Genomic DNA, 15,270 nt, shown 5'->3' on the forward strand with positions numbered 1-15,270 from the left:
CTCCTTCTTCCCTAAGAGCTAAGGCCCAAGTTCCTTACCTTGGCAGCCCAGGCCTTTAGCCATCTGGCCCCTGAACATCACCCCAGGCCCTCTCTCCAACCCCTTCCGGGGCTCACCCTTTCTGTCCCACATGTCAAGCTCTCGCCTGCCTCTGTGCCTTTCCTCGTGCTAGCCATCCCATCCCCCCACACCCCATCCTGGAATGGTCTTCTTCCTATTATTCCCCTGGCTAACATTCGGCCTTTAAAACAGCAACTGGAAATAGGTGAGACGCACTGTCACTTCCCCCATGGCACCCATGAAGGTATTGCTAGAGACTGTGGCATTCTCTCCTGCTGGGCCAAAACTGAGCCTCAAAATCTGTCTCAATAAAGTGATGTTGACAGCCTCTCCCAGCTGATTAGCATCGGTGCACAAGATGAAACTGCTCTGCAGTTTCAGGATGCAGCACCTCCTCCTGCTGGCAGCCCCTCCCTGCTCCTGCGCCCCCATCCCCCGGGGACGAGGGCTTCTCCGTACTCTCATAAAGCCCTGCGCGTGCCATAACCTCATCTATAAACTGAACTGCCTGGTCTATTATGATCAAGATTCTCCCCAGCTCTCAAATTTTATGATCTGAAGGTAAACTCTGTAACCCTCTCTTCTCACCAAATCATAATTCAAATCCATTTTGAATAATTACACATGACTCTATTAGCTGACCAAAAACACAATCACTAATAGCATATTGGGAAGACATATTCAGTAAACCATATGTTCTCCAGGGATTAAACAGTACATTAGGTCACTGTGGAAAAGCCATGAACTCTTCCAGGTCTCCAAGGGGACTGCTCAGAAGTAAGGGTCAGCAGCAATGACACGGGCTGATTAGGAATAAAATGGGTTAATTCTTCCCCAAACCTACTACCTTGCTGAGGAGCGGTTTAGGCATTAAGAAAAATAAAAATCTCTCAACAGTCAACTCTCGGATCCATAAATTAAACTGAAATCCCTGAAAGAGAACTATAAATCTTTTATAATGAGGATGACAGCAGATGCCCTAAAAGAAAAAACAAACAGAACAAAACAAACAAACAAAAATGTATGACCAAAACTGAAAACAGAAAAAAGTTTTTTTATGTTTTTCCTTGGTGAGTTATCATAATCCATTGCTTCAATGCGAGCAGACGAAATCTCTAGAGGTTTCAAGAAAAAGCAGAATGTGCCTAAATAAAATTCTAAACGCGACAGTAGAAATCCCAATGAATTCCAATAGAAAGGATGAGCAAGTAATAAGATTCTCCTCCATTTTCCAATTTTAAAATATAGGCAGGAATTATATAACAATAACAATAGCCATTATTATGATAGGATAGTGACATAAAATGGGGGTTAAAAGCATGGACTCAAGCCAGACCACCTAAGACCAAACTCCAAATCCATAATTTACTAGCTGTGTGGCTTTGGGCAAGCTGCTAAACCTCTCTGTGTTTCCATTTCCTCATAGGTAATATCAAGGACAAAGATATTACCTATATCAGACAGCTAATGTGACAAATTAAGGGAGCTAACATATGTAAAGAATTAGCCCATAAAACTGTGAGATATAACTATTTCATAGTAATATAATAAACAACAAATAAGAGAAAAGCAAGCCTGACTTTTCAAAAAGACAGGGAAAAAAAAAAAAGGAACTTTACACTGACCCCCTTTCCATGGTAACTGCTCTGCTACTGACTCATGCCCTGTAGGGCAGTGGATCAGGCCACTCCAGCGAGGCCCACCCATGCCCTGTCAGTCCAGGGCCTGAGCTTTCGGTCTCCTGACACTGAGGCATGTGACTGCGGGAATCAAGGTCCCCCTGCGCCCTCTTAGCCCCAAGGAGAGGAGAGCAGCTCACAGCAGGTGCTCCTTCCTGCCTCCCCAGTTCCTGATTTGCAGCTTCTGAGCACCTCCCCACAAGAGTGGCCCAAGTACGCTGCTGCTTTCTATTCATTTCCTTTCTGCATTTGTTGTTTTCTTTTTTTACATCTTTATTGGAGTATAATTGCTTTACAATGGTGTGTTAGTTTCTGCTTTATAACAAAGTGAATCAGCTATACATATGTCCCCTTATCTCCTCCCTCTTGTGTCTCCCTCCCACCCTCCCTATCCCACCGCTCTAGGTGGTCACAAAACACTGAGCTGATCTCCCTGGGCTATGCGGCTGCTTCCCACTAGCTATCTATTTTACGTTTGGTAGTGTATATATGTCCATGCCACTCTCATACTTAGTCCCAGCTTACCCTTCCCCCTCCCCGTGTCCTCAAGTCCATTCTCTACATCTGAGTCATTACTCCTGTCCTGCCCCTAGGTTCTTCAGAGCTTTTTTTTTTTTTTTTTTAGATTCCATATATATGTGTTAGCATACAGTATTTTTCTCTTTCTGACGTACTTCACTCTGTATGACAGACTCTAGGTCCATCCACCTCACTACAAACAACTCAATTTTGTTTCTTTTTATGACTGTGTAATATTCCATTGTATATATGTGCCACATCTTCTCTATCCATTCATCTGTCGATGGACACTTAGGTTGCTTCCGTGTCCTGGCTATTGTAATAGTGCTGCAATGAACATTGTGGTACATGACTCTTTTTGAATTATGGTTTTCTCTGGGAGGCATAGCACCTCTCCTTTTCCAGTGAGGCATGCTTTCTGCCCTGTATTTGGTATATCCAAAGACATCTTTTGTTCTCCTCTATACCTCGGGCTTCCTTCTGCCATAACCTGTTAAGGAGTTTGGGCCAATCTTTTCAATCTCCCTCTTCTCCCTGTATGTGGTTTCCTTGGAAAATCACATTTACTCTTGTGTTTCACTCAACCAGATCTTTCACCCAAGTTTCAGACCAATCCATCCAACTGCTTACCAGATATTTCCACTTGCTCTTCTAAATATGTCCAAAATCAAACTCTTCATCTTGTCCCCAGACCCACACTCCCCCGTATTCCTCAGGTCAGCAAATTGCACCCGCATCTAGACCACTGGCCGTGTCAGAACCCCGGGGTTCAACCCAGAGACCTCCTTTCCTACCTCCTACACACAACAAGCACACATGCACAAAATCCCATCCATTTTACCCTCTATATCATTATAAACAAATAAATGTATTTCAGGAGAACAATTTACCATAACCACTATGCCTTGTGTTCAAGATTTAATTATGCTGATGAAACAGTTTCTTCCTGATGCATAATGAGTCAGCCTAGTGGCTTTGTACTCCCCTTCACATCCTTTGAACAGACTCTCTGCCCTCTCTCCTACTCCTGTCCCAAAGTCATAAAGATAAGGAAACTTCATTCCTATTTTGCCTTTTGCTAGTTTCCATTCTTACAGCAAGGATACCTATTTATATTCTGTTCTGCCAATTCAAACTTCTGTGGATTTTAGCCTTATCAAGCAGAGGAAAGGGCAGGGTGGGGGAAGGAGGGGGGATAGGGCAGATCAAATCAAGTCCTTACATTTTCACATAATTTCTTTTTAAGGCATGGGATATTCCTTTTTATCTACCACTTATTTTTTTTCCCCCCATAAATCTGCAGCCATTAAAAAACACAAAAAAATTGACAGAGGTTGACCCTAAAACTGATGGGGAAAAAATATTTTATGCAATGTTTTCTATCCACCCAAGCCACCCACCTGCAAAAGAGCCAATGCCATTGTTCGGGGACTGACTCTCCATTTCATATGTGACCAGGTACCTACCATCTTTCTATCTATTAACCAAAGTTAATTTTCCTTATCCTTCAACTGCATCTACCAGAAAGTGTAATTAAGACAGAATTTGAAGACCAAACAGTCCATTCCATTACCATTTTATAACTCTGATAAAGATTTGGTGAGTTTGAGGATTCTCTCAGTGGATTTCAATTATCCATGCTTTTTTAGGACTGATTACCATTATAGTTTGTAATATGCCGTTGACATTCTATCTCCCACCTCCCAAATGTGAGGCCAACAAATGTTTTTATTTCCAGCACTACGGCAAAATTTGGTCTCTTCTCCAGACCTCTTTCCTTCTTTACTGAAGAGTACAGACAGCAAAACAAGGAGGCCCTTAGATCACGAAGAGTTAATCGTGCTGTTAAACAAAACAGGAAACCTTACCAGATCTCTCTTCCTGCCTCCTTCTAGCTAGCCTGGTCCCAGGCAGATAATGATGCAGGAATGCTGACATGTCCGAAGCCTACATAAACAAACTGGGACATTCTTGAAGTCTTGCATCGATGGCAGAAAAGCTTGCCTAATCCTCAAAGTAGTAAAAATAATCATGGGTTTAGAGAAACAGCACATCCCCTTCCATATGTTTACATATCGATACAAAAATGCAAATCCCACTTCCAATTTTTTGAAGGAAGCAGACCCTATCCAAATGACTTTTTTTTTAACAGACATTTGGGTTTATAGTCAACAGTGTCAACAATCATTCTGGGGCACAGAGTTCTAAATGCCACTTAAAGAGGTTATGCAACAGCTGTCAAGAAATTTCAGAAGAAAAAAAAATACTTGGTATGTAGGTTAGGTTAATATCACACTTCCTCTCTTCTAAGTCTCCTTGGAAACTATTATTTGACCCAAATGAGTCAGATAATTTCTTAAAGAGGCCTCCAGCTGCAAACGTGTGGATCGCGTTGCACTGGCCACCTGCTGTTCAGGGCTGGTGAGTGAAAACCCATCAGACTGAGGCAAAGTCCCCATTTAGGGGAGAAGTAAAAATGCAATGGCAGTGCTGAGGCGATGACTCAGAGCTAGAACAGCTCATGGAAACTGAGCAGCAAAATGCAGGAAGACGGTTCTCATTCCTGCAGGAATACACCCTGAGAAGGTGCAGCTGATGTCTTCCCATCAGGGAGTGCACAAGCATGGCACTCCCCAACCCCAGGGAGAGACCTGCGCAGGTCAGAGATGAACACCCGCCTTGCTCGGACGGGGGCTCCGTGACCACACGAGGACCAGCGTGCACTTTTGCCTGTCATCAGGGTTTTCTCTTCATCTGTTTCAGTGGGCATTGCAGACAGCCTTCCGGCAAGAACCTCTCCATCATTCCCTGGCATTGAGGTCATAAATTAAGAGCAACTGCTCAGCTGTGCTTAGCTTTCCTCCACTCCAACACAATGTACAGATAGTCCATTTTGACAGATGCAAAATGAAATCTTTCTTACTATGTCTAACAACTGCTCCTGTATTACAGGCCAATGCTTACTGAAGAGCATTTAAATTGCCCTATACATAAAATAGAGCTCCTTGCTCAGCTAGAGCATGAGTTAAATATTTCTCTGCTGTTACTATGTGCTCATACTTCTATCACAGATAGTTAAAATATATCTAGACAATACATAGCCCTCGAGAAAATGGTTCAAATTCCTCTTTACAAAACACACACATACAACATACACAGTTTGGAGGAAAATGAAGCAAACAAACAAAAAAACAAAAAAACCTGGTACTCATGAAGTTTCTGAGCCCTAAGCAAACATAATGTAACTTAATGATTTGGTGTCTTATTCCCATTAAGCTGTCACTGCACAAAAATGTCTCTGGAAGCCTCCTTCTGGAATTATCTTTGGGCCTGGGACAGTTTAATTTTAACTTTCTCAAACGGTTTTTGAGAATGAACTTAAGTATTTAAAACAATCATAATGGACTTCCCTGGTGGCACAGTGGTTAAGAATCCGCCTGCCACAGATATACAATGGAATATTACCCAGCCATAAAAAGAAACGAAATTTATAGTGAGGTGGATGGACCTAGAGTCTCTCATACAGAGTGAAGTAAGTCAGAAAGAGAAAAACAAATACTGTATGCTAACACATATATATGGAATCTAAAAAAAAAAAAAAATGGTTCTGAAGAACCTAGGGGCAGGACAAGAATAAAGAGGCAGACGCAGAGAATGGACTTCAGGACAAGGAGAGGGGGAAGGGTAAGCTGGGCCGAAGTGAGAAAGTGGCATGGACATGAGTACACTGCCAAGTGTAGGGTAGATAGCTAGTGGGAAGCAGCCACATAGCACAGGGAGATAAGCTCGGTGCTCTGTGACCACCTTGAGGGGTGGGATGGGGAGGGCAGGGGGGAGACGTGGGAGGGAGGAGATATGGGGATATATGTATATGTACAGCTGATTCACTTTGTTATAAAGCAGAAACTAACACACCATTGTAAAGCAATTATACTCCAATAAAGATGTTGAAAAAAAAAAGAATCCGCCTTCCAATGCAGGGGACATGGGTTCGAGCCCTGGTCCGGGAAGATCCCACATGCCGCAGAGCAACTAAACCCATGAGCCGTAACTACTGAGCCTGCACCCTAGAGCTCATGAGCCAGAACTACTGAGCCCATGTGCCACAACTACTGAAGCCTGCGCACCTACAGCCCATGCTCCGCAACAAGAGAAGCCACCGCAATGACAAGCCCGTGCACCGCAACGAAGAGTAGCCCCCGCTCACCACAACTAGAGAAAGCCCACGTGCAGCAACAAAGACCCAAAGCAGCCAAAAATAAATTTAAAAATACAAAATAAAAATTAAAAAAAATAAAAGTTAAAAAAAGTAAAATAAAACAATCATAAGGCATTTAAAGTCAAGATTAGTGAATAGGATGGGTGATCTTGAGATTAACACCAAGAAGGTTTAAGGCTTAACAGCTTCCCTCAAATAAGGGCACACAGCAACTCAGAGAAAAAAGCCAGACTTGCTTGGCTTTATAAAATGACTATGTGTGTTTTATAAAAGTAAAGCCTCTGGATGTGGACAGCCTTCTCTACTAACTGATGGGTGCTAAACTACTAAAGCAAAATAGCCTGAGATAAGATGTAAATGAAAGAACTCGAGTCAACAAAATGACTGTTTGCTTCACCTCAAAAAAAAAAAAGAAAAAAAGAAAAACCTCACTATATTCTTTTATAACTAGATCATCAAGTCTATGTAAACCAGTTTTAGTGAATGAATACGTGAGACTGACATAGCTAACAGCTTCTGTCGACACACAAACTACAGGACCAAAATTCTGAAAAGACATTTTATTTCTTAAGCAGCTTAAACATGTCCTTCTTCTACACTGACAAAGAAGTTTGTTATATATATTATCAAATTAGCTTAACAAACCCTTGCTGGATAGAGAGCAATCTGAATTCCTCACTAGGCTCCACTGAAACCACACTCAATATTCAGACTCAATGTGGCCATTCTGCACCCAGCGGGCCACCCAAGTACGAGCAGCCCACAGGAAGACCCAGACAATGCACAAAGGACACACAGTGCTCAGGCCACGGCACTAGCATCGATATTAAGATCCTGCGCTGGCTGGAAGTCAGCGACAATTCTTCCAACCGATCTTTCACAAACATGCTTTCTTCACTTTGCGGTTTTAGGAGGTGATAGCACTGTATCAGCTGTGTATTATTACCACACCCCTCCTCCAGGCTTAGCCTTTCCCAGTGCCCTTCCTTAGACTCCACCTAAGAAGATCCCACTGGAAGAGGCCTGAGAGTACCCAGGTCATTTCCCTTACAGTGAGATAAATTGCCAAGGTCCCATAGCTGCTCATGGGCTGAATCCAGATCACAACCCAGGTCTACTAAATCCCGGGCTTTGGCTTCTTGGGAAAATCACGTTGACTCCAAGTTTTCATTCAGATCTGTAGGAATCTGGGGATTCAGTCAAATATCCCAATCTGCCTCAGAGACTAGGAGAGTGTGGCAGACGCTCATTCCAAACTCCTTTTACTTTTTAATGCTTCCCCCCGCTTTTTTTTTTGGCAGAGTTAAAACAGCAACAACAACAAAAACGAGAAACCACACTTCCCAGACTCTCTTGCAGCTAGTGTTCTGGATCTGGTCTACTTTCTACCAAGCAGATGCAGCCATACAAGACCTGGAAGCAGGAAGGGAGCCACACGAGGCAGAGGCCCACACAGGGAAAGGGGTTCTTCTTGCAAGCGATGGTAAAGGCATTTGGCTCTCTGAGACAGACTGGGTAAAGGTTCTAGAGACCTCTCCCCAGTGTCACAGGTACCAAACTATATAAGGTAGTTTGCGGCAGGGGTTCCACTAACTGCACGTGTTTCTCTAGACTGCTGTTCCAGGTGGGAAAGCGCCCAAGCCTGGTTCCATGACTCTCCTGGAAAAATGCCATCAGGTAGCTTATGCCTTCTAACAAATCCCTTTTCTCCTTACCCTAGCTGGAATCAATTACACTAGCTGATTCTGACCTCAAGAACATTCTAAGAAAATTTCTCAGAGGACAAGAATGTCTTATCTTTTAGGTGACAGGAGACCAAGCCCCATAACTAGCGAACATTTAGTCTTTGCATTTACCCGGGACGGATCCTGTTACCTTCTCACTCATTTACATCCCCACAAAATCCCAAGATGTACCTGTCATCCTTATTTATCTGGTCTCCAAATCCCACAGTGTCAACGATGGTTAACTTCAGCCGTACATTGCTTTCCTGAAGCTCATAACTTCTGGCTTTTAACCGGACACCTGGTTCATTGTGAGTAGCTGGGTCACTTTCAAATTTGGTGTTGAATAAAGTGTCCATTAACGTGGATTTGCCAATGCCCGTCTCGCCTGCATGACCACAAGGGAGAAATCAAAGAATGTGTCAGTGCCTCTGAGGCACCAGTTCACATCATCAGGAGCTTTTCATCATCATGACAGTAAAATTTTTTGAAAAGTCAGTATCACCAAAAATCCCACCACAAAAAGATAGTTCTTTCCATGTGTGATCTATGGAATACTTCCCGAGAAACGCTTTAATGAATTTCCAAAACCGTTCAGTAGAAAAGATCTTGAACTTACAGATCAAGATGCTTTTCTTTACCTCTGCATAGAGAATTAGAACCTATAAGCTTGCCTGTGGTCAGTCTGTGGTCATTTCAAAGACATAAACCATAGTTCCTCCTTCCCTAAATGTTGGCATGTAACATTTTTGCTTTAAAAAAAATTCTATATTGCTGAGTTTCTGTTACAAAGAAAATTCAAAAGGCTGATTCATTTGTATTGAATTACTTGATACCATCTACTGTTGTGGAAAAGAATTACATTTTTCAAAACAACACACTTGACAAACAATAGCAATCATAACAAACCCAGCTACAGCCGCTGAGCGCTTACCTTGTACCAGGCCCTGTGGTAAGAGCTTCCAATGCACTATCTCATTTAAACCCTAGCACTAACCCCCATGGAATAAGTACTGCTCTTTCCTCCCTCCTTTTACAGATGGGGCATTAAGGCTTAAATAAGGTCTAAGTAACTTGTCTAAAGTCACACTGTTAAGTGGCAGAGCCAGGCTTCTAACCCAAGTTTGTGTGGTTCTAACACCTACACTCAACCAACACAGCATCCTGACTTTACTGTTACAGAGAAAACTGACTGCCTAATATTTTTTAGGTATGGTTATGAATCTGTGAGAATCCTCCATTATCTCCATTTTCTCTCCCTATTCAGCAGATGGCAAGCACTTGTTAGATTTCCCAGTTTCAAGCGGATGTTTGTGACAATGAAACTGAATGATGTTAAATAACCTGCAACACTGGCCTTATTAATTCACATTGATAATTCAAGTCCGCTAAGTCTTACTGAGCCCCTAATATATGCAAAGGAGAGTGGCAGGTACCTAGCACCACTACACCAATCAAATGGTAAGACCCAAATGTGGAGCCATGGAGAACTTTAGCTTGGTCTTCAAAATAAGACCAAGAAAAATTTTCTCTCTATATACTAATTCTTGAGTCAAAACTAGTTGGCAATGAGAAAGAACCCACCCTTGTCAGGGGTGGTGGTCGAGTGTGTGATGGTAGATATCGAGAAACATTATCTATAGGAATGCCTTTAAAGAAAAAACTCTGGAAAATTTCCCAATTAGATTTTCAGCTCAATTTAAACATACCAATATACTGCGGCCCTTTCAACAAATCCCAACCCCATGATGGTCCTAGAACAGTACCTCTCTTCTGAAAAATTGCCATAATGACTTTTAGGATGGTGACAATTCCATGGGGGGAAAACCAGCTCTGAGATTTATAGCCTTAGGGCAACTTTCCCACTGACAAAATACCTCTGCTAGTTAGAAGTTCTGTATTACTCCTTGCTTTCCAACACAGTACAAACATGAAGTAGAATGGAATCTTCCTGTAATTGAGCTTTCTCTAATTAGAAGCCTTATGTGGTTTGCCCCTGACTACCGGGATTCACTTGTAGGATAAAAGTTGTTCAAGGACATTTGCCTAACTCTTTAGCTTTACCCGTTGGACCCGATACATCTAAGATCAAAGAATTTCCTCCTTCATCAGTCTTCTTTCAGCCAGTCTCCTTTCCAGCTTAGTACCAAGTTCTGGGAATACAACAACGAACTGGCCTGATCTCCCATAGCTTAGAATCTGACCTGGAACATGACTGAATACTTAGCCAGACTCTGATTTACTATTATGGGAATGATATTTTAAATGTCTGCCATCACCACATTCCCCTCACAAGCAAGACCATAGTTTACAACATGGACCTTGCTAATGACCACAGATAACTGGCCCAGGGCTAGCCCCCTGTCCGAAGGCACCCATGGACGCCAGTGCTGTGAGAATGCTCTATACTGGACAGTGACTTGTCTATCCAATCAAACTTCTCTCTTTGGGAGTTTGAACCTGCACGCAGCACGATGGCATGAAAAAGAAAAGATATGCTGAGAGAAGCGAAAAATCAGATGCCATGAGGCAGCAAAGGCTGTCAATAAATAGAAGACATGTTGCTGACGGACCATTAGCTGGACATACAGGAGAAAGAGAGCAGATAGATACGGTAGACACTAGTACCTGAAATTGATTCATTAATAATACTTGAGTATTTACTATGTGACAAGCATAGGTGCTGGGGATAAAATGGTGAAGAAAAACAGCAACTGACACTTCTTGAACTTCTGTAATATCCTGAATGTCATTCCAGGTCTCCATGAAGTCTAGCTGTGTAGCACTTGAGACTGTCTCCTGTCTTCCTTACTTTCCTTCATATTCTTACAAAAAAAGACCCATCAATAAAAGTAACCTAAAGTAGTCTCTGTTCCCTAATGCTCACCAAGCTGATATCGACCATTGGGGACTTAACAAAATAACTTGGAACAAAACAAAGTTACGAAGTAATGGACACAGAAACAAAACAGCGTTCTCACTTGTAAGATACACAGAATCTGCAAGGCAATTCTACACTGAAGGTACTCCAGTCATTCAGTACTTTCTCAATAGAGCAAACTTCTTTTCAGAATTTACCTATTTTCAGAACAGGGAAAAAGGCACAACAGCAGAACTATTTATAAAATTTCCCCTATAAGGTAACGGTTCTATCAGTGGAAAGTGACCCACTTAACTTTCATCTCTTCCCGTAAAAACAGCAATAAAGACTTCCATTTACATGGCAAGGATTCTAGGTTACCTGGACAGGACTGAAATTACCATCACATTTTACTAAGTTGGGAATTAGTTAAGCATATGTGTATCAAGAACACCATGTTCTGTTTTGTTTTCAAAGGCAAGGTAATTTTAATTATTATTTGCATTAAGGTGGAAATTACGAACAATTAGCATTCCAGGGCCTACTTACAGCACAGGGTTAATCCATGGGTTGGAAAAACCACTGTTACTCTAAATTTCAGAGTGCTTTGCTTTCCATTCCTATGCTCTGTGCTTTGAAGAGCCCTAATTAGACACAGCTACTCTAGCAGCAGTGCAATTCACCACAAGCAGTTCACTAAGAAAGGACAGCTTTTGGAATAAAAGGAATTCTAGAACTAGGAGAGCTTTTCAATGCGTTTGTTGTTGAGGTCAATCAGAAAAGAAGGCATTTTCTATATTTTTGAGGACACACAAGAGCACAAAGGCTTCTTTTGACTTGAGTAACCAAAAGCCTACCTGGCATAGGTTCCAATTTAAACCCAACAACTACAATATTTTGAGACAATTAATGACTGGCAGCAACTCTGAAACATTTCAGAATCCCTGGCACAGAGCAGGCATTCAGTTTCAGGCATTTCTTTTCAGTTAACTAAAAGAAAAATGATCATGGTGATCATTTATATTGACATTTGCCACTTCGGTAGATTTTTCAGAGTTTGTTGCTTATTCTGTTATAAATTCATCTGCCTGAACAGTTGTTAGAATAATTAGAGATTTACTCCTGAAGCGCTATCTGGGGCTTCTGTTTCTCCCGTGTCTGCCAGTGCTGGTGAGCGTAACACCCATCGCACCGTGGGAAGCAGGCTTGCCCCTTCCATTCTGTTTAAACCGCAAGCTCTAAGCTGGACGTTATTAAAAAAGAAAAAAACAAAACAAAAACAAAACAACACACAGAGGAATGTATTATGAATTAGAAGGTAATTAATTGTAAACTGAGTAAATAGTTGATCTATGATTCAGCATTTTGACTCTGACTGCCAAGACTGGCTCCTTGGATAATTATTATCATATTTATTCAAATAGCTGTGCATGAAGGTCTGACTGCCTCCTCTAAACATTCTGGATTTTATTCTTGGATGAAGCCAGATAATCAGAGAGCTACGTTGTGTTGTTTTAACTCCTCATAGAATCGCCTCTGGTGGGACATGCTTTAGCTAATACCACCAGCCGCGGTATTAGCTGGTGGTATTAGCCAAAGCATGCTGGTCTTTCAAGTCCCCTTGGAAGACCAGCACGTGACCCTCGGCGTTGCCTGGCTCAGTGGCACTGAGTGGGGGACGCTCAGGAACCCAGGCTTAAATGGAGGGACGGCCACCGTATGTTTTTTTCTGAAAATCCATGGGAGAGATTTTTCCCAGTGAACTGTGTTTCATCTGGAGCAACTATTTTGTTTTTACTTTATAGCTACTGTAAGTCTGTCATCATTAAACTTTTAACTTGTCTTTGGCACATAGTATGTCTTTAACAAATATCTGTTGAATGAATGGGTCCCTCCATGCTCTGACCACTGGCGGAGAGGCACATGCGTTCCTGAGAGAATCAACTGCTATAGGCAGGTCTGATGGCTTTGAGTTCTGACTCTAACCTTGGCTTCACTTTATTTTCTGTGGTTAATTTTATCTTTTATTCATTTCACCCTGTAAACCACCTCAGAGCCTTTCCTGGAAAAGCAAGATGGGATAAAAATGTTTAAGATCTGATTGTAAAATTCTACAGCTTATGCTGACACTATAGCCTCGGCTAAAATGATCTTAAACTTGTCTGTTTTCTATTCCTCTTCTGCCTTCCCCTCACAACAATACAGTGGAATTATTTTTTTTTTAATTCTATTTTCAAAATATGCTATTAGGGCTTCCCTGGTGGCGCAGCGGTTGAGAGTCCGCCTGCCGATGCAGGGGACACGGGTTCGTGCCCCGGTCCGGGAAGATCCCACATGCCGCGGAGCGGCTGGGCCCGTGAGCCATGGCCGCTGAGCCTGCGTGTCCGGAGCCTGTGCTCCGCAACGGGAGAGCCTGTGCTCCGCAACGGGAGAGGCCACAGCAGCGAGAGGCCCGCGTACCACAAAAAAAAAAAAAAAAAAAAAAAAGTTATTCATTTACTTTGACCCTGCTGTTGAACTGGTTCCTCTTCAAAAGCAGGGATGTCACAGTATTTTATCCATCTGTGTAGGTGCACAAAGAACCACATACAGCTGGATCAATGCTGGAGTTTCTCACAGAGCTGGTGTCATTTTGGAAAGTGAATGACAAAGATGTATAAATTTAAAATTGTGAAGAAAGGCTGAATACTAATTTAGATTCTTTGGAGAAATACAGCGTGGGTAAGAAAGAAAGGCTTTATTTAAAACAAAGTGCAATTTTGTGGGTGAACGGCTGTGTTGTAGGCAAGATGGAGAGTAGGGGAACTATGATCTTGGGTGTCTGGTACCCGATTCAGCATCAAGAATTCTCTTCCCAGTTAAGTGAACACTACGCTCCCACTCTTTATTACATTTCTATCCAGGACTCGAGAGAGATAGGTTCTAAAAGCATTTAATTCAGGGCCTCTAAAACTAAACTAGGTGCACGCCAGGGTTCATTTCTGTCCCGGTTTGTTTCCTCTCTGTTTGCAACCTGTAGGATCTTGCCACAAAACAAAATTACAATTCTAAGGCCTTTTTGAAAAACATCATCAGCTTCCTTACTGGGATCATAACTCTTTTTTAAAATAAATCCTCAATTCCCTTCCATACTTTTCACATGGAAATAATGATGCTATAAACACCAGGCATGCGCATAAAAAACAGAAGTGCACAGTAGGATGACAAGCACCATGGATACTCTTGAGTTAAATACGACACCAACTCCTCTAAGTGGCTGTCAAAATATTTTGACCAACTAGAATGCTTTTCATAGACTCTTACTTTAAAAATAGATAGAGCAGGGCTTCCCTGGTGGTGCAGTGGTTGAGACTCTGCCTGCTGCTAATGCAGGGGACACGGGTTCGAGCCCTGGTCTGGGAGGATCCCACATGCCACGCAGCAACTAGCCCCATGAGCCACAACTACTGAGCCTGCGCGTCTGAAGCCTGTGCTCCGCAATGGGAGAGGCCGCGACAGTGAGAGGCCCTCGAACCGCGATGAAGAGTGGCCCCCGCTTGCCACAACTAGAGAAAGCCCTCACACGGAAACGAAGACCCAACACAGCAAAAATAAACTAATTAATAAACTCCTACCCCCAACATCTTCTTTAAAAAAAAAAAACAGAGCATTAATTGACAGCGAAAGTTGTTTCCTTATACAGATGTTTTGCTGTAAACATCTGTATACAGCTGATCTGATGTGTCCTACCCTCTGAGGATATGTACGTTTACCTTAAGGCTGACACCCCTATCTCCCAAAGGGCTAATGTTGGCTCCAACGGAAGAGCTCCAAAGTGCTATGGAAAAGAACCTGCTAGATATACGGGCATGGAAGGATAGGCAGGACGTACTGTAGAGTGAAAGGAGACAATGCAAAAGAATAGAAGGGCATGATCTCATTTACGTTACACCAAAACAAAAAAGTACTTATGTAGTCATGAGAGACCTGTTTATATCTGTCCAGTGTGTGTCTCTCTCATGGTCTTTCTCCTTTCTGCCCATGTCTTCTCTCCTATGGGACCTTTGTATGTTTCGGGGTGATTGATCCCCATCTCCCACCCTGGGCGGGCCGATGACCCCAGCCTGGTTGATCAGAGATCCTATGACTGTTGAGAAGGCCTTGTCAGGAATTGCCTCCCTCTCCTCTGGGGTTGCTCAGCTGGCAACACTGCTGGGGGCTGTACCACCT

The 15,270-nt window shown here is 42.6% G+C and overlaps 1 protein-coding gene across 10 annotated transcripts in view; it reads right to left on the minus strand.

Annotated features, from left to right (window-relative positions):
- The window catches only part of SEPTIN11 (septin 11), a 118,258-nt gene that overhangs the window by 29,003 nt on the left and 73,985 nt on the right, over window positions 1-15,270 (minus strand). For 9 of the 10 annotated variants that reach the window (XM_033406485.2, XM_012536880.3, XM_033406484.2 and 6 more), the window contains one exon: window positions 8,394-8,589. The exons of the other annotated variant lie outside the window; for it this stretch is intronic. In XM_033406485.2, coding sequence (XP_033262376.2) covers window positions 8,394-8,589 — 196 coding nt within the window. The remainder of the gene's footprint in view (window positions 1-8,393; window positions 8,590-15,270) is intronic. 10 annotated transcript variants of the gene reach the window in all.

This window comes from Orcinus orca, chromosome 4 (assembly GCF_937001465.1).
Source record: "Orcinus orca chromosome 4, mOrcOrc1.1, whole genome shotgun sequence".
NCBI classification, from domain to species: domain Eukaryota; kingdom Metazoa; phylum Chordata; class Mammalia; order Artiodactyla; family Delphinidae; genus Orcinus; species Orcinus orca.